Genomic DNA, 25,408 nt, shown 5'->3' on the forward strand with positions numbered 1-25,408 from the left:
CCTTACTATAATCAGGTCTATAGCCGATTGCGTTGTAAACCTAATGCTAATAAGTTTAAAATATCAAAAATTCGTTCTAAATACAACACTTAGCCCTTTCCACTCGGATGCCGACGCTCCGCAATTCGCGAGTGGAAAGGGTAAACTCTTTAGTTGCAAGAGTGTTTTTCGCAGGAGTAACACTGCTGTACGAGTCAGCATGCCGCCCAAGTATTTGTTACACATAATATTTTAAGATTTCCCAATCATTATAATGATTATAGTGTTATAATGATATATCATTATAACACTTCCCAAAAACTAAGAGCCACTATAATAATTATTTAATTATTAGTTAATTAAGTAGGAATAATCAATAGATTAACTCAGAGTAATAAATATTGGAAGGAATGGTCGATGTCGTCTTAAGTCGATTTTTGTAGCAAACTGGTTAATTATGAATATATAAATTAAATTGTCTATTAAATATCTCAACAACGATTTAAAAATATTTATCTCATATTCAGAAGTTTATTTCATAAATAATTTGTTATATTTAACAATCTATTTTTATAAATTGTGAACACAAGTTTTTAATTATTCATAGTTTGTTCGAATTATTGTCTATTTTAAATTAATAATCATCTACTTAGCCAACAAATGCAGAGTTAAAACATTTTTATTAAATAAATACAATCAAAAAATAAAAATCTACGAACTTTATACATTTAATATCTACACGTTCTATGCATATGTAAATAGATACACAAATGGTGTGAGTTCATTTGCATTTTAAAAATTATTTTGTAAAATCGTTAAAAACCCTTAACAATTAATTTAAAATAGATAATATATTATATATAAAATGTGATGAACAATTTCAATAAATATATTTTGTGTATATATTTACATATGTATAACAATTCAATAACAAAAAACCTTTAAAAACAAGTAATTAAACATTTTCTTAATAATCGACTATATACAAAAACGATTTCACTAAAAGAAAAACTCACTAATGTGACCATTTGTAATTCATTCGTTGGTTCATGATCACATGCCAGTAGATGTCTCGGATATAGTCTCATTTTTTGGATGATTTCATACTAATTCTTGGAACTTGTGTATAAATCATCTGTGTGAAATAAATAGTATTAGAATATGTAAGATGAATGAATAAATCACTTATCAAAGATATTCAAAACATTACTTTGCAACTTACTTATTTTCACACTACATTTCACCACATTTATTGAGCGATTGTACTGCGATTTTACTAATTTTAGATTAAATTAAGCTTGATTTTCATAGGTTTTACTATATTTTTTATTTTATTAGGGCTTTGTTCAATTCTCAAACCGTGTTAGAGCGAACCCATGTTTTAAAAGAACCGTGGTATAAGGGGGATGATCTTAATTCTTAAACTGTATTAGAAAGTATTATTTCTGTTTTCACTTACCATGTTCTAGTGGAGTGTTGGACTTCTGTCTTATTTCAAGTGACAATCACAAAAGCATCGCATAGGGGTCCTCCAGGTTACGTTTGAAGGCCTGCAACCACCTGGCCCCCGTCGCACCATCAATCACACGGTGGTCGCAGCTCAGAGTCACCTCTACAATGGTGTCTTCACGGAAACTGGACACAAAATTAACAATTAAATATTATATATATATATATATATATATATATATATATATATTATAACATATATGCTTACCCTTTTTCTGATTCTTTATCTAGCACCAAACGTGATTGCGTCGTGCCAATAGCTAATATTGCAGATTGTGGAGGATTTATGATTGCACTGAAATTCGTTGTATCTAAAAAGAGTACATTAAATGAGCATTCTGTTTTGCAGCTTTAGTTATTAAACTATTATTTCTATCCCTTACCAAACATTCCTAAATTAGATACACTTATGGAACCTCCTTGGAACTCATGAGGTTGCAGTCTACCTTCCCTCGCTTTACTTGCCAAAGCTTTCAATTCTTGTGAAATTGTTACTAAACCTTTTTATCGGCTTGGAAAATAATTGGAGTGAATAGACCTTTGTCTGTTGCTACTGCTACTGATATATCGCAATTCTGGAATCTAAAAGAATAAATAATCAATCTTTGCTGATAAACCACTAAATTAAGAAAAATAATAAATGAATAGTCAGGTAACAAAGAACTGAATTAGGTACAACTACAATGCAAACTATTAAAATGAAATTAAATTACAGAATAAAATTTGGAGCTTTTTAGAAAACTGAATTTTGGTATTTATTAATATATTTTTCTTTGATCTCCTTGCATCTGCACGTTATTTATAAAACATTTTAGAAACCATGAATATGTGGCATATAATAATATATCATTTATTCATTCATTATTTATTCATCATTTATACTAATATATTATTATTATTATTATTATATATATATATATATATATATATATATATAATATACTAAAATATATCATTCTTTTCTAAAGTGCCAATAATAATTAGGAGATCTTAAAACATAAAGGAATAACTATTTTCGTACAGCTAAAGACTAAAAAACATTAACCCGACAAATATATTTTACTACTTACTCTCTAATTGTATCTCCCATCCAATAACTATTAACTTCTGGAACAGCCCTGCAAGCCATGGCTGTGGCTTTGAGCATAAAATCGTTCAACGATAATCTCACTTTATCTTTTTTGAGTTGTTCATTCAATTTTTCCCTTATGGCTAGAACTTTTGTTGCATTTATCTCCATTGTTAAATAGTAATGAGGAATTGTGGTTTTGGATTGCAATAAACGTTTGGCAATAACCGCTCTGACATTGGAAACTGGTATGTCCAGGTAGCTTGAAGGTTGGCCTGGTACTGAAGGCTTTACACGAGCAGGACTCTGAGGGAAAATAAATTTTTGTTAAGGAAACATTTCGTGAGGTAATTATGTGATAAACAATTTAGCTTGAAGAATTGTATAGTTTGCTAAAATATAAGTTTATTATACTATGATATATAGCTCTTTTAATTATTATTGCATAAATTCCAATAACAAAGTATTCATGTTGTTAAAACTTTTGTAAAATTTCAATTATATATATATATATATATATATATTACATACATACATATATATACATTATAATGTATATAAAAAAAATTTAAAAAACCTATAAAACCGCCAGTTGGCCTTACAAAAAGAAAAATGGACTTTGTATATATTAATGAAGACAACCATTTTTATACAACGTTTTTGCCCTTTCATTTTTATGAAAAATTCAAAATAATTTTTGCTGTTGTATCTTTGCATTTGCAATATAATTTGCTTCAATCTATGGTTAGTTTTTCATTAACAATTCAAAATTAAAAAAATTTAAACTTGCAAATTGATATAGTTTATGGATCTAATATTTCTATTATCACCTTAGATCTGGACCGGGACCTGCCCCGAGCTGGTGATCCGGCTCTAGCTGGTGGAGCAGCAACCCCAGCAGACTGTTGTGCCAATCCTGGTAAATCCTTTGATGTTATTGACCCATACATTCCAGAACCGCTTCCTATCGACATAGAAGAGGAACAAATGATGCGTGCAGGAAGAGATGTTATTGATATATGTAGATTTATATAGTTACAAGATATTTCGGAAGCCAGAAATATATATTTTGATATCCATGAGATAATACATTGTCCAAATAAATATTTAAAAAAATATAAAGCAATTTTATCAGTTTTAAAAACATGCAACACAGAAATAGACAAATCACTGAGAACTATCAAACCAGACAAATAAATAATTTGGTATGTGTTCATTCAAATGCCATATATAATAAAGCAGATTTTAAATAATCCTGTGAATATTTCATCCTATTATCTCATAAATATATATTTAACAGTACACACGATCACAATCATTAAGCACATTTGTCCCTCTTAAGTCGATGGAATGCAATTCATAACATTTTGTACAATTTTATATTAAAATCTACTCAAATTATATCAAATTCAATGTGTATAACAGATATTAATAAATAAATCAATTTGAATTTGTTAAAATTAAAAAAAACTAATATCTTTGCTTGTTAGAAGATTCATATTTGCTGTACCTTGCGCTGGTAATTTTCCTTCTCGCTTCAGTCGAGCTGAAAATCAAAATTTACATTGAAATATTCAAAAATTGCACTCCATCCAGAAAAAAGGGGATACAGATCGAAGTTATTCCTATCTTAAATACTTATATTTTATGAATTTGGAATAAATTGAACATAGTAAATGTATATTTGTTTAAAATAAAACAATATTTAAAGGTCTTGCATCCTGAAGAAGTTATTGTTCCAATTTGGTCTTTATGTAAGAATTTAGAATAGAATAATATCATATAAGTATTTAAAATTAATTTAAAGTGTTAAATATATAAATATTTAAAATAAGAAACCATGACAAATAAAAATAAAGATATTAATTAGTATCTATAATAATGTAACATAAAGATTTCACTAGACAAAAGGTCAGTGAGCTCAATATATTTTTCGAACTATAAAGAATGTGTAACTATTCTTTTAGTCATATATATAGTGTACACATATATACATATAATTGTAAACAAAAATGTTTTTTAAACAGCCATCCATTCAATGTTTTGTTTAAACAGGCAACAATCAATTGTTAGTTCTATTTCATAGCTCAGCATGGTTGCTGTTAAATGATAAATGTTAAATATAACCATCATTAATTTTGATTAAAATTTTCAAATCACAATTCTTATTCATAAACATGACTGTTATACAAGTTTTTGGTTCATTATGCGTGGCTTTTCTTGGATAATTTGTATTGATTATGTACAGAAGAAATAAGAGTAAAACTAGAATACGAAATGTCTCGAATATTTTCAACAATTTTTTTTATAAAAAATCAGTTTTGTTTTTAATGACTGGATAGATGCCTGTGTACAAACATTTCTGGTTTACAATTATAATAATTTGGTTTAGATAACAATTTATTGAAAATATAATACCTTGCAATCTGATATTCTGCTGCTCAGCTAATCTCTTGGCCATAGGACTGGCATATACTCTGCCTGGTTTCATTCCAGTGGCTGGTGGGAGAGTGGGCGCTGGTGCAGCAGGCGCTACTGGCGCTGGCGCTGCAGGAGGTGGAGATACTGGCGCTGGAGCAGCCGGTGCTGGTGCTGGAGCTGGAGCTGCAGCTTTTGGTGGAGCAGCAGCTGACTCATCTACACGTAGGAAAATATGCAATTTTACATGGTTTTACAAATTCTAATTAGTTTACCGGTTTTATTGTAAAGAATGTGATAAAGAAGATTATCCCAGAAAAAATAAACGAATCTGTTATTAATTAAACATTTATTCTAACCTAATTTATAATCCTTGAATGCGGCAATTTTATCTTCACTGTCGACGATGATGCAAACTAATTTTCCGATAGCCACGTCTTTTGTTCCTGCTGGAACTATAATTTTTGCTAAATATCCTTCTTCTGGTGTTTCAAATCCCATGGTCGCTTTGTCCGTTTCAATTTCAGCCAGTAAGTCACCTGGTAAATAAAAACAAAATAATATTTCATATTAAATTAATAGATAATAGAAATTATAATCAAATAATAGATCATGGTATTTTTCAGTAAAAACATAAAAATACTAAATAAAAAAATAAATTATTTGTAAGTTCCATTTTGTTTTGCTAAAATAATCAATTTAATATTTATTAACATTATTATTAGGGATTATTCAGTTTAGTACAAATTTATGAAAAGCGCTTGATTTTCGGTTTCAAAAATAGTTTAAATTTTATAAATTTTAAAGAAACAAAGTATGTTTTTATAAAGAAAAACAAGCATCATACCGAATTTATAATTAAACCACTATTCGTAGACGTACAAATACTTTACTATTTTATGTAAAACCATGATCTATGAGCTCTGAAAATTTGCAAATTTTTATATAATTTTATTTAATTTAGATATTATCCAGAATTTCCTATTTCATTTTACTTCTATTAATATAATCATATCTACGTATAATTCTTTATCGTAAGTTAATTATTCAGATTGATGTATTTTATTTATTTATTTGTTTGTTTATTCATTCATAAACAAACCGTAATCAATAACATAATAAATATGATTCCAAGTCCTTGTCTTTCATGGTTCATCAACCGCTAATGAATAAAAATAAATGTAAATCTAGTATCTAGTATTACAATTTTTGAGAGTTAATACTTTTCAATATATTTGTAAAATTTCCAAAATTATTCATTTTAGTAAGTTTATTTCAATCGATAAAAAAATTTATTCATGAAGTTTTTTTATTTATACTGTAACCAAAATTATAACATTATTTGTATTATAATATACAATGTAAAATATTAATATAAATATATATAAAAATGTTAAATGCATAAAACTATAATCGATAATACTAAGATATCACTTGAAGATATTTAACGTCTTCGAATTTTGGCCGTAATCCCATTTTTGTTTGATTCAAAAACTCTTGCAACATATCAGCTAAAATTCTTCTTTTGAACCGAAGAGCTTCTTGAATAATTCCTTCTAGTAATGCGCAACGTAGAAACAAATCCCCTTGCAGATCATCAAGATGGTCAAATAAAGGAGCAAAATTTCGGCCAGGTTTACGAATTTCTTTGTATACTTTTTTTCGAACGGCCATATTGTGGTCTTTTATTGCTAAAGCTTTTTCTCGTCTCTTGCTGAGTTTCTTCTTTTTCTTTGGCTTTATTTCGGTATTATTAGTTTCATTTTTATTTAACTTTATTTCGGCAGTATTAGTTTCATTTTTATTCAGCTTTATTTCGATAGTATTAGTTTCGTTTTGATTCAATTGCGCTTGAAGAATTGCAAGGATTTCTTGTTCTTGGTTAGAGAAACGGGAGTTATTTGATCTTAATAAGGTTTCTCTGAAATCTTCTATCAAATTATTGAAATTGATGGTTCGCAGCGGAGAACGTGGTAATTGCACTTGGTTAGGCTCTCTATTTTTATCATATTGAACAACGTCCATTACGAGAGGTTCACCGCGTCTATGAATATTCCTCAGACCTTCCGAGCCATGTCTTCTAAATTCCTGATCCCCGTACTTGTAATCTTTAGGCAGAGGACCTACCTTCTTTCTTGGAGGCATTCGCAGATCAAATATCAATGATCGTTTCGTGGGTCTTGCCGAAGAAGACGCTAAATCAAAATCAGCTTCATCGACAATCATTCGCCTATCAGCTTTAAATGGGTTTCCAAAGCAATTCGTTCTAACAAATGTATTTTCTACTTCTCTTAATGGTGCAACTATTTTTTTAAGATGCTCATTATAATTCGACATGTACCCAATTGGTACTGAATGCAAGGTATCCTCATCTATAACTTCAGTTTGTGATACCGAGTTCTGCAAAAAATTAGCCCTCATACGTTTAACTTGATCGACCAGAACATTTCTGGATATATTAAAAGGATTTTTAAAACTGCGACTAGTTTTTTGATCGCTTCGAGTTAAATTAACGGTAAATGTATTGAAGTCATGCATTTTTTCTCTCAATTTTCCATATGAATCTTTCAATAACGGATGTGATGTTAAGCTTTTGTCAAATTGCGAGCGTGCCACCACTTTCACTAGATCTTTGGTTTTACTTTGTTGTTTAGGATCGGTACATAATTTATTAAATTCAATTTTGGCTAATGTTTTCACTCGTTGAAGATAATTGAACACCAATTCACTAATCGAATTCTCCAAAAACTCAGGAATAAGAATATTTGCTATTTTCGGTGTCGCACCCATTTTTTCTAAAGCTTTCTTTAAATACGACGCGTAATAAAGGGGCATGCTTTTTAAATAATCATCAAATTGGCTTTTCCAGACGGCATTTGGACACTGCTTGTGAACTGAAAAAAAATCTTTAAGCAAAGGAACAATCACTGGATAATTATAAGGCAAAACAAACATATTCACACAAGTTAACGTGGTATTTGCCTTTAAATATCCAAAAGGAGCATCTGTTTCACAACCTTTAGAACTGTTTTCTATAAAAATTTGCCAGCATACATTTGGATTTCTCTTTTCTAATATGTACTGTGTCAAAGGACTCGGCTCCATTTCATATTTATCAAAAGGTAAATTTTCTATGACCAGAGGTACTTGATCCGCGCAAAAAAATTTTACTACAGGATGTGCCGATCTAGAAGGAAGCACTATTGCATCCACATCAGGCCAGAAGGACTCAGGTATAGGCCAATTTCCAAAGCATCTGCTTATAGCTCTGGGAACATATATCATTTTCCTGCAGGAATGCCAGGCTATCAAACTTTTACTCCCGTCTCCAGGTTTAACGGCATAGATATCGGAACTTTGACTATAATCTATTCTGGGGCAATCGCGACCCATCAGCTCAAAATTAATAATAACGCCTGGTTGAAGTTTTTGCACCAAACTTTCAATGCATTGCATCAATATACGATGGGAAGTGACACGATAAGAACGACCACCAGTAACTTCACACATGGCATTAATTGGGGAATAGTCACTAGCAACTAATCCGGGGTCCCTGTCCACGGCTGGAGTGCCACGAAGACGTAGAACCAGAGCAAATAGTCTTTGGTCCCAGCGGAAGGGTTCGCGTGTCAACTCAGATCCTGGTACAGCAAAATTCATAGGTAAGTTGAATTCGTTATGTACTCCTAAGGTGGTAGAAGTTTTTCCACCGTCGGTTATCAAAAGTACGATGGAAGGCTCTAGAAGACAAGGACTCCGACCTTGGCCGTAAGTGTCAATTCCTGTTTGCCAGCGGTAAATGTTGAGCAAATCAAAGGCATGTTTCAAAGCGGTTCCAGTGTTGGTCATCCCATGGCATTGTAAGTTCTTAAGTTCGTGGGAAAAGCTAGTGGCTGCTCCTTTCCAGCCTACTTTTATATTGTAAGGAGGATCTTCAAAAGTTAAAAGCATGTGTTTGTCAAAACGGCTGTCTGGATATTTTTGACGCATTTTCACAAACATTTCAACTGTCATTTTTGCTATATCCAAGAACGTATGAGGGCCTGCTAGGGAGGCTCTCTGGTTCATAGAAGCCGATGTGTCGACCAGAAAAATGATAATAGTCATGTTGCACAAATAACACAAATCACTTCACTTTATAATTGATTGGTAAAATACCGAATGTCAAATTTATCGGTGCACTACTGTTTTGTTATATCACTAAGCAACTGCCGAAATTGGCGAGCAGTGTCCTGCACCGACACACGTCTACAACCGCGCGGGCCGAGCGAACGCGAGCGAATGAGGAGCGGCGAAACAAACACAAGAAGATATATGCGCAAAGAACGGTTCGGTCTTTTACAGAGGATAAAGGAAGATAATTGTTTAAGCAGATAAAATTATACGAAAAGAATATAACAGTTTTCATAATATTGGTATATAATAATAATAATAATCCATAATCAATTATTATTAGTAAATAGTAATTGATTATGGATTATTCTCACCATAGATAAAAAAAAGTATTCACACTGTTAATAAATCAGATTTTTTAGGGAATTTTCATTTTTACCCCCATCGGATTATATATAAACACTAGCTGACCCGGCAAACGTTGTTTTGCTAAGTAAGTTATTTTATAAACAATTTCTAGAGTATCTAAAAAATTAATACTTTTTGTGTAAGGATGTGTTGTTTGAATTGCTATATACAATGAGATATTATAGAAACAATAAACCCCATTAGTTTGTATATATTTTATTAATACAACCAAACTGAAAGTTTTATACACTTTCTATAGAAAACATGGCATAATTCAATCCAAGTCTTTGTTGGTCTTTCGACTTATATAGTCATTACAAATTCCATTTAATCGATTAATGAATGCGTTTCAAATTTTTTGAAATTGTATATAAAAGACTAATTGCAATACCTAGATGAATAGATAAGTTTAGCACTAGATTAGCAAATTTTACAAAAGGTATAACCAGTAAAATCTGAAAGTAATAAATAATAAAAAATATAAAGTTATTGGTAAAAAAAATTCTGTTATATATTATCAAATTCAAAATTTGATAGTAATATTAAATACCAAAATGGGAGGGGAAGTTATATATGTTTTCACAAGATCTATTTTAATTATGTTGTTAATAATAATTGATTATGGATTATTTACATACTGTTATACTCTCTTTTATCTTATATGGTTAAATATTTAGGGAATTTTCATTTTTACCCTCATCGGATTATATACAAACATGTATATAGAAAACTAATTAAAATAACTAGATGAATAGATAAGTTTAGCACTAGTTTAGCAAATCTCACAAATATAACCAGTGAAATCTAAAAGTAATAAATAATAAAAAATATAAAGTTATTGGTCACAAGATATATTTTTATTGTGTTATAAATAATTGATTATGGATTATTCACACCCTGTTATACTTTTCTTTTATCTATGGTTATAGTATAAAACCAAAGTTTTTAGGGAATTTACATTTTTACCCCTATCGGATTATATACAAACATATATATAGAAGACTAATTAAAATAACTAGATGAATACTCTTCTTTTATCTATGATGAATAGATAAGTTTAGCACTAGTTTAGCAAATCTCACAAAAGGTATAATCAGTAAAATCTCAAAGTAATAAATAATAAAAAATATAAAGTTATTGGTCAAAAAAATTCTGTTATAAATTATCAATTTATTTATCTATTTCAAAATTTGATAGTAATATTAAATACCAAAATGGAAGGGGAAGTTATATATGTTTTCACAAGATCTATTTTAATTGTGTTATCCTAGATAAAAGAAGAGTATGTGTGTTATAAATAATTGATTATGGATTATTCACACACTGCTATACTTTTCTTTTATCTATGGTTATAGTACAAAACCAAAGTATTTAGGGAATTTTCATTTTTACCCTCATCGGATTATTTACATGCATGTATATAAAAGACTAATTATAATAACTAGATGAAGTTTGCACTAGATTAGCAAAACTTACAAAATGTATAATCAGTAAAATCTCAAAGCAATAAACAAAGATATAAGAAGAGTATAATGGTAATAAATATTTAAAAAAAATACAAAATTTTTGTGCAAAAAAATTCTGTTATAAATAAATTATTTATCAAATTCAAAATTTGATAGTAATATTACATATCAAAATGAAATAAAATAGAAAATGTCGCAATAATTATATTCAAATTTGCAAAAAAATATAATTTTCCGAAGGAGAAGTTATATATGTTTTCACAAGACCAATTTTAATTATGTTATAAATAATAATTGATTATGGATTATTCACATACTGTTAATACTCTTCTTTTATCTACTGTTAAAGTACAAAATTAATGTATTTAGGGAATTTTCATTTATACGCCCATCAGATTGTGTACAAAATAAGACTAATTAAAATAATAAAATAACTAGATGAATAGATAAGTTAAGAACTAGATTAGCTTAATTACTTGACAAATGGTAAAACCAGTCAAAAATCGACTAGTCAATCGATCAATATAAAAGTAATAATTAATTAAAAATAATAAAAAATATACAAACTTATTGCGCAAAGAAAATTGTTAGACATTCAAAATTTTATGGTTAGGCATTCAAAATATCAAATTGAAATAAAATCAATTAATGTTGCACTAATATAATTTTTCAAATTTCACAAGAAAATATTATTTTCGGAAGGAGAATTTATAAAGTTGTAATTGTTTTTTCAAAAATCCGATTTACTAAATTTATGTTTTCACGACGTTTCAAGTCAATCTGAACCGATTGATACTAAAATATTTATATTATATTAAGATACCTTTTATCTTACATATATCTCAACTATATTTTATTAGATGAAAAAGGTAATTAGGTGAAATTAAAGGCATTAAAAATACAATAGTAATAATAAATTATTAGTATTAATAGCGTAATATGACTTAGTAATTGTTATTGTAGCAGTTCGGTGATTTTGGGAAACATTCTAAAATATTATATAGGCTTACGAAAAGTGGTTTAATTATAAATATTCATTATATAAGAATTAATTAAATAAACTTTATTAACACAGTGATCGTGGGCATGAACCTTTATTCAATAAAGGTTCATGCCCACGGTTACGGCGTATATTCCGTGTTACATATTGATCAGCGTTGACGTCCACACTTAAATAAAATACATTTTTAGATGAAACTAAATTTTAAGTTTAGAAGTACAATGAAATGCGTGAAATAAATTAAATTTAGTGAATACAATTACAGATATTATATATTTGTTTTAAAGATAGCAATTAGAAATCACATTCAATTTTAGTGAAAATGAAAACTTTATTTTCAAAATAAAAGTAATAATTTTTAAAAGTTACTAAATCTCAATTCTTATGGATAAAAACGTTCTTATGGATAAAGATACTTACAACAAGTTAATTAATACGTCTAGAAAAAAGTAATTGTTAATTAATAAGTATTAAGAAGAGGAAAAAAAATTTACAATGCCCTTGTTCATTAGAAACAATAAAATAAATATTTGAAATATATTATATAAACTAAGTGTCAATGTATCAGAAAATGGCTAATGTATCAGATTACAATGTCAATAAACAATAAAAAAAGTATTAAAAATCATTAGTTATTATGACTAATTATAATTTTATTACTATAATCAATGCGATTCAATTGTCTTATCCCTAAACAAAAAATTAGTGAAATTTGTGAGAAAAATTAGAGAAAAAATCATCATTTACTATCTATATAAATATATTATATACAGAAAAATTTAAAAAAATATTTTTATATTTTTCCAATTAATATTATTATTTTTTATTAATTACCGATATTATTTTCATGTAAATTCTATCCTTTGCACTCTTATTTATTTAAATTTATGTTATTATTTATCAATATTACTAGATGTTAATTATTTAACAGTTGTAATAATTATTGAAATAAAAAAAAAAATATTTTTCCAATTACAACTTAACTGAAAAAAAAACGATAAGGTGACGTGATGCAATAATTTTTCAAGGTACACAATTGCTTAAAACCCCTAAAATGGAGGCAAATTTTCAAAAAAAAAATCGAAAACAGAATAGATTGATAGATAGAAAATAGAATATAGAATTGTATATTGATACTTCTTATAATCGTCTTTGTTAGAGGACGTTAGCTTTATATTATATGTAATAATATTATAAATAAATAACTTTAATATAAACATACTATATTTAAATTCCCGTAGGGTAAGTTATAGTAATCGCAAAAAAATCGAAAATGAAAATTTGTATATATCTTTACGTTTCAGGGGTTTCTGAATATTTTGGCATACTTTAGAAAAAATTGATGTATATGTGTGTGTGCGGATACAAATTTTCATCGACGATTTCGGGAACATCGATCAACCGATATGAATAATTCAAAAAACATTCGATTCGTATTGATAAAGAGACGTGCTGATTAGTTTTAGACGAAGGCAGGTCTAGCCGTTCCGAAGATACGGGGCAAAAAGTGCCTAAAACGGTAACTCAGTTTTTAAGAGAACGGAGCGTCCGATTCTAACAATTCAAAAAACATTTAACTTGTACTGACAAGATGAAGAACTGATTGAATTTTTGGGAGGGCAGGTCCAGCGGTTATAGACTCTCAATAAAAATAAGTTATAAAAATGTCATTTGACGGTCAAAAATGTTTATTTGACATATGTGCATCAAACCAGATATTTTATAGAGATTTTAATAATATGTACACATTTTGTGTATTTTTTTTTGGAGTTCCGTACCAAGATTTTTAATTACGGTACGGGAAGTTCCAGCAATTTGCCTTAAGGCACGATGCCATGCACCCCACTAGTTTTTATATATTAATAACTTGCATAATTTAGAATGGAAACAAAAATATTCTGTATACTCATGTTTTCTCACTAAAAGCTCAATTTACCAAGGGAGATAAGAAGTCATGGGCTTCTTATTCTTATACATAATATATAAGTTATTGTAATTCGAATAACAGCGGATATTATTTTTCAAATATTGCACCTGCAAAACAACAGAACGCATTCAGGCTAAAAACAACAAAACCGTAGTTCCAAATTTATCAATAATATTATCTTATATCATTCCATATTTTCCTTGTATTACTAAACAACAGACACGACATGCTTGAATTTGTTGAATTTTTAGACACAACATGTTTTTTAATTGTCTGGATAATTCGAATTGTCCGAAACTCACAATCAGAACGAGATCCAATTTCCTAACAACTGATAATTAAAAGATAAACTTGATGATTCAAATAATGAATTGACAGACTGAAGATGTTTAATAAGAATAACACTTATGAAACCTAATACAAACTGTTACTCATTGGATAATATGAAATGTGATATTATAAATAATGAAGAATTTGGGACACTGCTATCAGTGATCTGGTCGTGGCTTATTCGTAGCCTAGTGGTTAAAGCTTTGCTCTTGCAAGTATGGTGTTTCAAAATCTTACAGAGAAGTTGTATTTTTTGGGAAAAAGTTCATTTTCCCTTTTTTAGTACATGCATACAAACATATTGTGTACACAATCAATATTCCTTATATATTAAGATCACCTGTGATATATAAAGTACCTACGGGTAGCCAAATATGTATAACAAATAACAATGTAAAATGTATGTTCAATTATAGCAATAAAAACTTTTGTCTGTCTGTCTGTCTGTTACAAAATCTTTTTCCGAATCAAGAAGTAGTGATATCAATTATTAGTTGAAAATTAATATCTAAATATGATTTTAACTGAAAATTGTCTTTCGGGCAGCAAACATATCTGCAAGATCACAATTAGTAAATATGACTAGCTGGGTTTTCTTCGAATTGGGCTAAAATCTAATAAATTCGTAGAACAACAGTTGTCTTCTATTAACGTTCGCCAAACTAATGAACCTGGAATAACCATCAATTCAATAACTAGTGGTGTATGGCATCATGCTTAAGTCAAATTTCTGGAACTTTCCGTACCTTAATGAAATATTAGAGAAATATTAAATATTTTCAAATAGATTATTATAAATAATGTAACTTTCATTATTCTTATTTTATTAAAAGTAAATAAACAAAACTTAGTCAATCGGATTTAAGATGAATAACACTGTCTAATATTTCCAAGAATTATATAGACTAAATTGCAAAGTTGAAATTAATTATTTGAAGTATGTAAGTTCTATATTAAAAAAAAATCATTGAATAATAATTAAATAAAAAAATTCTTTCCTGAAAAGCAATCGTTTCGTCAACACAAGCACATTGTTTTTAAATCATTCAAATCGGATGCTCAGTTCTCTCAAAAACTGCAATTTTTGCACATTTAGCCTTATATCTCCAAAACGGCTGGACCTGTCTTTGCCAAAATTTAATCACCTCTTCTCCCTATCATTACGAGTTCAATGTTTTTTGGACCATTCAAATCGGTTGATCAGTTCTCTCAACTAGTGGAGTGTATGGCATCGTGCCTTAAGGCAAATTGCTGGAACTTCCCGTACCGTAACGAAATGTTCGAGAAATATTGAATGTTTTCAGATAGATTATAATAAATATTGTAACATTGTCTGATGTTTAAAAAAAATGAAAAAAAAAAAAATTGAAATAATTCTTTCCAAAATCAATTATTTTGTTAAAACAAGCAAAAAGAATCATTGAATCATTTAATTCGGACGCTTAGTTCTCTCAAAAACTGCAATTTTTTGCACATTTAGCTCTGTATCTTCGAAACGACTGGAGTTGCCTTTGCCAAAAACTAATCACCTCTTCTCCTAATCATTACAAATTTTTTGGACCATTCAAATCAGATACTCCTCTCAAAAACTAGATTTCTATTTTCTGCACTCTTTGGTCCATATCTTCGTAACGACTGGACCTGCCTTTGCCAAAAACTAATCAGCACAACTCCCTATCAATAAGAATCGAATGTTTTTTGAATCATTCAAATCGGTTGATCCGTGCGCCCGGTTTTTATTATATTCTATCTAGTATCTGTGTTGGTATTTGGATCATACTTAAACAAGAATCATATTTGATCAGGGATCATATTTTGGTGATCCTGATGGTTGATACCAGTTTGGATCATATTTTGGTGATCCCAAGACGATTTTGAGAGACGATACAAAACTTGCATATGAAAGTACCACACTTAACTAGTTTTTAATTTCTATATATGTAATTACTTATCTGTTTCTGATCTGTTTGAAGAAGCATTCACTAATTGTGATGACTAATGTGTAGAGATACGACTTTTCAATACAACCCAGTGGAAGTCGTTTTAAGTTTGAAAATTGATGAGACAGAAGTCAATATATTTAAGGAATATAATTTTGTACCTTCATTTAATTTATCTCCTTCCTTCTTTTCCCAACTGACAATGGTTCCCATCTCCATGGTGGGTGACAGTGCTGGCAAAAGCACTTTGAAATGTTCAGGTAATGCTCCATTTGAATATTTTCGTACAAGATTCTTATTGCATTCATTTGGATTGTGCAAAGATCGCCGAGGCAGTTGTGTCAGATCTCTGTTAAAGAAATATGATATTAAATTTAGGAACATACAATATATCATAAATATAGGTAATGGGATATCCACATCTTTATGAAATTGAATTATAGGAACAAAAAATGTTTAATTAACATCACACCAAAAATCAAATTGTGCATTAAGTTAAAAATGAAAATACCTTGAACTTTACATATTTACTACTAGGTGTGCATGTTTCATTAAGATTTGTTATAGTTCAAGCAAAGAATCTAATATATATGCATTATATTAGCACAAAATTGTTACATGATTCCACTAATGTACATTAGTGAGAGATTTTATAACAATTATCTCTAAAAAAATTTATACCAATTGCTTAATTAAATTAAATCCTAATATATGTAATATTGGATCGAATGACAATACATATTGGTACAATAAGTACAAGCTACCATCATCAATAATAAGATAATCAAGTATAAAATATGACAAAGATCTACTAATATGTTATTAGTCTATTGATTATTTTCCATTCATATAAGTAATATGTATTATGTAATATTTTTATTGTAATATGGTTTTTAGTGATTATTTTTTCCATGATTAGAAATTTATTTATAAGTACATTTTCTTTTTATTAGTTAGTATTAAATAGAAGTTTTTGTATTTATATCGTGGGATAGTTATACATGATTATATAAATTGTATAGAAATATGTATGTATAAACTTGTATTTGTGTATATAATAGTACGAGAGTATATAACAGTGTTTGTAAATATATAGTACGTCAATGAGTAATAGTATTTGTGTACGAGAGTATATAACAGTGTTTGTAAATATAATAGTAAGTGAATGAGAAATAGTATTTGTGTACATAATAGTACGAGAGTATATAACAGTGTTTGTAAATATAGTAGTACGTGAATGAGTAATAGTATTTTGTACATAATAGTACGAGAGTATATAACAGTGTTTGTAAATATAGTAGTACGTGAATGAGTAATAGTATTTGTCTACATAATAGTACGAGAGTATATAACAGTGTTTGTAAATATAGTAGTACGTGAATGAGTAATAGTATTTGTCTACATAATAGTACGAGAGTATATAACAGTGTTTGTAAATATAATAGTACGTGAATGAATAATAGTATTTGTGTATATAATAGTACGAGAGTATATAACAGTGTTTGTAAATTAGTAGTACGTGAATGAGTAATAGTATTTGTCTACATAATAGTACGAGAGTATATAACAGTGTTTGAAAATATAGCCACAGTGTTGTAAATATAATAGTACGTGAATGAATAATAGTATTTGTGTATATAATAGTACGAGAGTATATAACAGTGTTTGTAAATATAGTAGTACGTGAATGAGTAATAGTATTTGTCTACATAATAGTACGAGAGTATATAACAGTGTTTGTAAATATAATAGTACGTGAATGAGTAATAGTATTTGTGTATATAATAGTACGTGAATGAGTAATAGTATTTGTGTATATAATAGTACGAGAGTATATAACAGTGTTTGTAAATATATTATAGTATGTCAATGAGTAATAGTATTTGTGTACGAGAGTATATAACAGTGTTTGTAAATATAATAGTACGTGAATGAGTAATAGTATTTGTGTATATAATAGTACGAGAGTATATAACAGTGTTTGTAAATATATTATAGTACGTCAATGAGTAATAGTATTTGTGTACGAGAGTATATAACAGTGTTTGTAAATATAATAGTACGTGAATGAGTAATAGTATTTGTGTATATAATAGTACGTGAATGAGTAATAGTATTTGTGTATATAATAGTACGAGAGTATATAACAGTGTTTGTAAATATATTATAGTACGTCAATGAGTAATAGTATTTGTGTACGAGAGTATATAACAGTGTTTGTAAATATAATAGTACGTGAATGAGTAATAGTATTTGTGTATATAATAGTACGAGAGTATATAACAGTGTTTGTAAATATATTATAGTACGTCAATGAGTAATAGTATTTGTGTACGAGAGTATATAACAGTGTTTGTAAATATAATAGTACGTGAATGAGTAATAGTATTTGTGAATATAATAGTACGTGAATGAGTAATAGTATTTGTGTATATAATAGTACGTGAATGAGTAATAGTATTTGTGTACGAGAGTATATAACAGTGTTTGTAAATATAATAGTACGTGAATGAGTAATAGTATTTGTGTATATAATAGTACGAGAGTATATAACAGTGTTTGTAAATATATTATAGTACGTCAATGAGTAACAGTATTTGTTTAAGGGAGTATATAACAGTGTTTGTTTGTAAATATAATAGTACGTGAATGAGTAATAGTATTTGTGTATATAATAGTACGAGAGTATATAACAGTGTTTGTAAATATATTATAGTACGTCAATGAGTAATAGTATTTGTGTATATAATAGTACGAGAGTATATAACAGTGTTTGTAAATATAATAGAGAATGAGTAATAGTATTTGTGTATATAATAGTACGAGAGTATATAACAGTGTTTGTAAATATAATATAGTACGTCAATGAGTAATAGTATTTGTGTACATAATAGTACGAGAGTATATAACAGTGTTGTAAATATAATAGTACGTGAATGAGTAATAGTATTTGTGTATATAATAATACGAGAGTATATAACAGTGTTTGTAAATATAATAATGCGTGAATGAGTAATAGTATTTGTGTATATAATAGTACGAGAGTATATAACAGTGTTTGTAAATATAATATAGTAAGTCAATGAGTAATAGTATTTGTGTACATAATGGTATGAGAGTATATAACAGTGTTTGTAAAATATAATAGTACGTGAATGAGTAATAGTATTTGTGTATATAATAATACGAGAGTATATAACAGTGTTTGTAAATATAATAGTACGTGAATGAGTAATAGTATTTGTGTATATAATAATACGAGAGTATATAACAGTGTTTGTAAAAATAATAGTACGTGAATGAGTAATAGTATTTGTGTATATAATAGTACGAGAGTATATAACAGTGTTTGTAAATATTTATAGTACGTCAATGAGTAATAGTATTTTGTATATAATAGTACGAGAGTATATAACAGTGTTTGTAAATATAATAGTGAATGAGTAATAGTATTTGTGTATATAATAGTACGAGAGTATATAACAGTGTTTGTAAATATAATATATACGTCAATGAGTAATAGTATTTGTGTACATAATAGTACGAGAGTATATAACAGTGTTTGTAAATATAATAGTACGTGAATGAGTAATAGTATTTGTGTATATAATAATACGAGAGTATATAACAGTGTTTGTAAATATAATAATGCGTGAATGAGTAATAGTATTTGTGTATATAATAGTACGAGAGTATATAACAGTGTTTTGTAAATATAATATAGTAAGTCAATGAGTAATAGTATTTGTGTACATAATGTATGAGAGTATATAACAGTGTTTGTAAATATAATAGTACGTGAATGAGTAATAGTATTTGTGTATATAATAGTACGAGAGTATATAACAGTGTTTGTAAATATATTATAGTACGTCAATGAGTAATAGTATTTGTGTATATAATAGTACGAGAGTATATAACAGTGTTTGTAAATATAATAGTGAATGAGTAATAGTATTTGTGTATATATTAGTACGAGAGTATATAACAGTGTTTGTAAATATAATATAGTACGTCAATGAGTAATAGTATTTGTGTACATAATAGTACGAGAGTATATAACAGTGTTTGTAAATATAATAGTACGTGAATGAGTAATAGTATTTGTGTATATAATAATACGAGAGTATATAACAGTGTTTGTAAATATAATAATGCGTGAATGAGTAATAGTATTTGTGTATATAATAGTACGAGAGTATATAACAGTGTTTGTAAATATAATATAGTAAGTCAATGAGTAATAGTATTTGTGTACATAATGGTATGAGAGTATATAACAGTGTTTGTAAATATAATAGTACGTGAATGAGTAATAGTATTTGTGTATATAATAATACGAGAGTATATAACAGTGTTTGTAAATATAATATAGTACGTCAATGAGTAATAGTATTTGTGTACATAATAGTACGAGAGTATATAACAGTGTTTGTAAATATAATAGTATGTGAATGAGTAATAGTATTTGTGTACGAGAGTTTTCTTTCATATACAGGTTTTATTTGTATTTCAATAACTAGGTTACGTTAATAGTTGATTAAAAAATATAAGTAAAAGTAAGTATTAATACAAATATTAAGTAAGTATTAATAAAAAGAAAAAGGTAGAAGAGAATATGAATATTGCTCTGTAAGTCGTTGAGCAAACATGACTTCAAATTGGGACTTTACATGTTCTTTAAATTTTTTCTTTTTTATAATCACTTATTAGTTATGATGTTCTTTTAGATAACTTTAGTATTTTTAATAGTATGTTTTTGGGTTTTTCCTGGTTTGATTACTGAATGAGGATGCACATCAAGTTTAAAGAATTTTTCTATATTGACCTCCTTTTTAATTCGACGATTATATGATATATATATATATATATATATATATATATATCATATGGAATTCATAAACTTTGCAAATAAACATATTTAATATTAACACAAATTCCTTGAGAAAACAATATAAAATTAAATGTATACCAATAAAAATATAAATATAAATGGTAAATTATAAGTGGTAAATATTATCTACATAATCTTAATCTCAGACTCAATTTGTTTATATGTACTTCATCTTTATCTGACATAATTAACTATTATCATATGTAACCCAAAGGGGCTTTTGGAAGGTTTCACTTGCTTGTAGAGTTTCTGTAAATATGATCCTGAAAGAATAAAGTAGCACACTCTATTCAATATTATTAAAGATCTAACGTTATATTTGATTGTAATTAATGAATTTAAAATAAAAAGGAAATAAATATATGATCGTCTAAAATATGGTTTTAATTTGGAGAATAAAATAGTCTAAAAAAATGAATTTCAAGGTTTTACTAAAAATATTTTGATAATATGAAATTATGTAAAATCAAATATTTAGAGCTAAAGGTATGTCATTGGAAAAATCTTTCCAAAATCATAGTATAAATATTATTATACTACTAGCAAACCCGACGAACTCCGTTTTGCCACTAAATGGTTTCGTGAGAAAGATGAAGAAATTTTTAGTTTGTTTTATATTTGAAAAGGAAAAATTTGATTTTATTATACAACAGTAATGAATTTATTTCGATTACAAAAATGAAGTGTTTTTTAGTTGAACTTCTCTAAGTAAATGAAAGTGAATCCGCAAATTATCCGTTTCATTAAAGTGCTCTTTGGTAAGCCACATTTTTTGTTTTTTGGTCTGACGTTAACATAAACAAAGCGGATGGTTTTCCAACTCGTGAACAGGCAACGTATAACTGCCCATGTGAAAAACAATGATTTTCTAAATAAACTATTTGAAATTTATCCCGCAAACACTAAGCGTTTGGCCTTGCGACTTGTTATTGCGAACGCAAGGCGAACTGGAAATTGCAATCGTTTTAAGTCAAACGGAAGACCAGTCGGAATCATTGGTATGTCACAAATCGCCAGCAATTTTTGATTGAATGGTGACTTAACCAAGCATAATTCTGATAATTCTCACTAATGTCATTACTCGAATTTTTAATTACGGTGCGTGAAGTTCCAGCAGCTTGCATTAAGGCACAATGCCATGCACAACTAATTTTCTTAGCTATAAACCTTGCGGAGCCCGAGACCTTTCCAACGAATGCAAAATTGTCGAAGTGCGTTCTGGAGTTATTTCGTCAGGAAGGATAACCCGACTTATTTTTATATATATAGAAGATGATTTTGGAAAGATTTCTCCAATGACAAACCTTGAATATTAAATTCTCAATTCAATATTTTGAAGAATATTTTAAAATATTCTAATTGACTTTTAGAATTATTAGAAGAGTTAGAAAAGTTAAAATTATTAGGAGACTTACAAAAAAAGAAAAATCAATTTTATGATTATTACTAACTATTTTTATATACATCAACTATTTTATGATTTTATGAAAATATATAACCATTTACATTATACTATAACATTTTGTTTTACAAGAGACAAAACTATGAGGAAAACCAAAAACTTCTAGGTAACCTTGCTCGTAAATTTATAACAGGTGTACTATTTTTTCGCACAAGTTATTGAAATATGCAAAATTAAAAGTATATTTCGCTAATACTTGCTAATTAGAAACTCTTACAATGACGTGAAATTTATTCATTATAGTATTGTATATAAGAAATAAGGTAGAAATATGAAACATTATCATTAGAAATTTTATTAAATCAAAAAACACAAGCTCAGTTGCATGTCAAGTAGCTATTATCCTTTTGTGAAATAATAATCTTTCATTATACTTATTTAAAAACTTTTCACTTTAGACCATGAACCATTAAATTTTAAACAAAGTTTTATTTTTATCAAATATTCAAAGATCTATTCATGGATTTTTAAATAAAGTTTTGGCCATTATTTTATTTTTATCAAATATTCAAAGATATATGTCCATGGTATTTTTAACAAAGTTTTTGCCGTTTTAGTTGAAAGTCTAAACTAATTCAGAATCTATAGTATTTCAAGACAAATCATTGAATATAAATGAATAAAAAGTATTATTGATTCTCCTTCTTAAATCACGTGAAATTATAACAAAATTCCAAAACTGTATTTTCAAATACACAAGTTGAATTTTATAAGTTTTTAACAGTTTTGATACCATAATAAAAGACTTTTACGCAGGAAGCATTTAATTCAAGAATTGAATCAATATCGCCAGTGATATTAAAAATAATCCTCACGTGTATCCTTGATAATTTATATGAGTTAGTGATTTCTTTAGGACGAAAATAGTATAAAAAACAAGATCAAAATAATAATTTAAAAATAGTCTGACATAACATTGTCACATGACGTAACGTATCATGTTTGATAAATGATAATCTAATACACAAGAGGCTATCTTTATATTCATAAAACTAATTCGATGACACATAACTAGTTGAATACAACATGTGTTTTATTATTATTTAATTATATTACGTTACCTTTTAGCATATCTATACTGTATTCCTTGCACCCCTAAACATTTAACAGCGTTTCCTTTAATACATCGTTTAAGTCCATTTTCTATTAGTTCCCTTCGAACAATAGTTCGTAACATGACTATATAAGAAAAACACTATTTTAATTTAATTCAGTATGTATATTTTTAAATAAAATTGTGTAAAACTAAAAATTTTGCGTAAAAAAAATTTGTGAGGCACCTCAATTAATTTGCACAACGAGGTCACTGATGATTTTGACAGCTCAAGATTTTGACAGCTTGGCGGACTCAAGCCGGCAACATGTGCGCGCGGGAAAAAAAATTAAAAGTGGTACCACCTTGAACGATAAAAAATTTGAAATTCAAATTTGGAAAAATAAACATCACACTTTAAATTCTTTTATAGAAAGAATATACTAGATTGTTAATTGAAATTCAAAAACTGAATGTAAGAGTTTTAAAATGTACTGTCTCCTAAGGTATTACTTTACTATTATTTTTACATGTGTAATAAAAAAGCCTAAATACTGTTGAATATAATTCTACACCTAATATTTTTTTTGTACCTATTATGTATTATTTCCTTAATCATACTACTACTAGACTGGTTATAAGTTTATAATTATATACAATTGAAAAAAGACAATCTTAGTAACGTTATTAGCAAAATAAATTGGGGGGTTAGTAGTCAATCCTTAATGCTTTTCAAATCACAAAATAAACCCTGTTAACTTATTATTCACAAATGTAATAAGATGTTCATAAAAGTATGCGGTCAACCATATATAAAATTCAATTATAAAATTTATTACCTATTAACACTTACATAAAATATTGTACATGATATCCTTTTATTTACAATTCAATTCAGTTGAGTATTTTTTAATATGCATTCCTCTTTCACTTAACATGACTCCATGAAGGTTTCCTCTTTTCCACAAAACTCTTAATGCCTTCCTGCCCGTCATTTGAATTAACGTTGCTCACCATAACATTTGTACCTAGCTCATAAGCATCTTCCATACTCATGTTAGCTTGTTCGTAGAAAAATCTTTTGCCTGATTCTATGATTGGTCTGCTTTTAGAAACAATGGAGGATATTATTTTGTCAATTTCCTCATCCAGTAGTTCTTCAGATACTACCTTAAAGTATAAAATATAATAAATTATAGATGAATACAAGAATAATGAATACTTCTTGTATACAAGATGGAGTTAAAGAAGCAGTATAGAAAATGATTAAAAGTGACCATCGTTCTGTAATATGTAGCAGTAAAATGACAAAATTCAATGAATGGGTCTTGAATATTTAGTGTGAAGATTTTGCTAAACTAAATTATTTATCAAAGCAAATGATTGAAGTTAAAATATTGATCAAAAGCGTACTTTTGAAACCAAGCCAGCAGTAAGAGCTTCATTCGCAGTTAATGGTAAACCTGTTAATAACATATGAAGTGCTGTTTTCCTCTGCACACATCTTGCTACAGCGATTCCTGGTGTTGAACAAAATATTCCAAAGTTTGCCCTGAAAGAATAATATTTAATCAAACATTATATTATTATAATCTTTGTATTTTATATTTAACAAACCCTGGTGTAGAAAAAGTGCTCTTATCTGAACAAACTGTTATATCACATGTTGCTATAAGCTGGCAACCAGCTGCAGCTGCTAAACCATTAACCTAACCAAATTAAAGCCTTTTATTAATTATTTTCTGAAATAACAGTTTAATTTAATCAATAATCATCTTATACCTACTTTGGCAATAACTGGAACAGGTGACCTGACAATAGAAAGCATCAATTCTGATGCTTTGGAGAATATCTTGGCAT

The 25,408-nt window shown here is 28.0% G+C and overlaps 2 protein-coding genes across 2 annotated transcripts; both read right to left on the reverse strand.

Annotated features, from left to right (window-relative positions):
* Positions 1-1,468: 1,468 nt before the first annotated feature.
* Positions 1,469-23,818, reverse strand: LOC113382926 (dihydrolipoyllysine-residue acetyltransferase component of pyruvate dehydrogenase complex, mitochondrial-like). Its single transcript, XM_026621179.1, is given in 10 exon segments — positions 1,469-1,614; positions 1,697-1,799; positions 1,872-1,994; positions 1,997-2,070; positions 2,559-2,819; positions 3,401-3,521; positions 4,976-5,194; positions 5,335-5,514; positions 16,321-16,508; positions 23,577-23,818. Coding segments are annotated over 10 exon segments (1,515 nt in total). The 5' UTR covers positions 23,693-23,818; the 3' UTR covers positions 1,469-1,484.
* Positions 23,819-24,398: 580 nt separating this feature from the next.
* On the reverse strand, positions 24,399-25,402 carry LOC113383222 (enoyl-CoA hydratase domain-containing protein 3, mitochondrial-like). Its single transcript, XM_026621475.1, has 4 exons — positions 25,335-25,402; positions 25,166-25,257; positions 24,962-25,100; positions 24,399-24,718 (listed from the first exon to the last, which is right to left on the reverse strand). Exons 1-4 carry the CDS (start codon positions 25,374-25,376, stop codon positions 24,476-24,478), a joined length of 516 nt encoding a protein of 171 aa, XP_026477260.1. The 5' UTR covers positions 25,377-25,402; the 3' UTR covers positions 24,399-24,475.
* Between the last annotated feature and the right edge of the window lie 6 nt (positions 25,403-25,408).

The sequence above is a fragment of the Ctenocephalides felis genome, unplaced genomic scaffold (assembly GCF_003426905.1).
Source record: "Ctenocephalides felis isolate EL2017-DRISC unplaced genomic scaffold, ASM342690v1 CF-g0.4_SCAFFOLD_03570, whole genome shotgun sequence".
NCBI classification, from domain to species: Eukaryota; Metazoa; Arthropoda; class Insecta; order Siphonaptera; family Pulicidae; genus Ctenocephalides; species Ctenocephalides felis.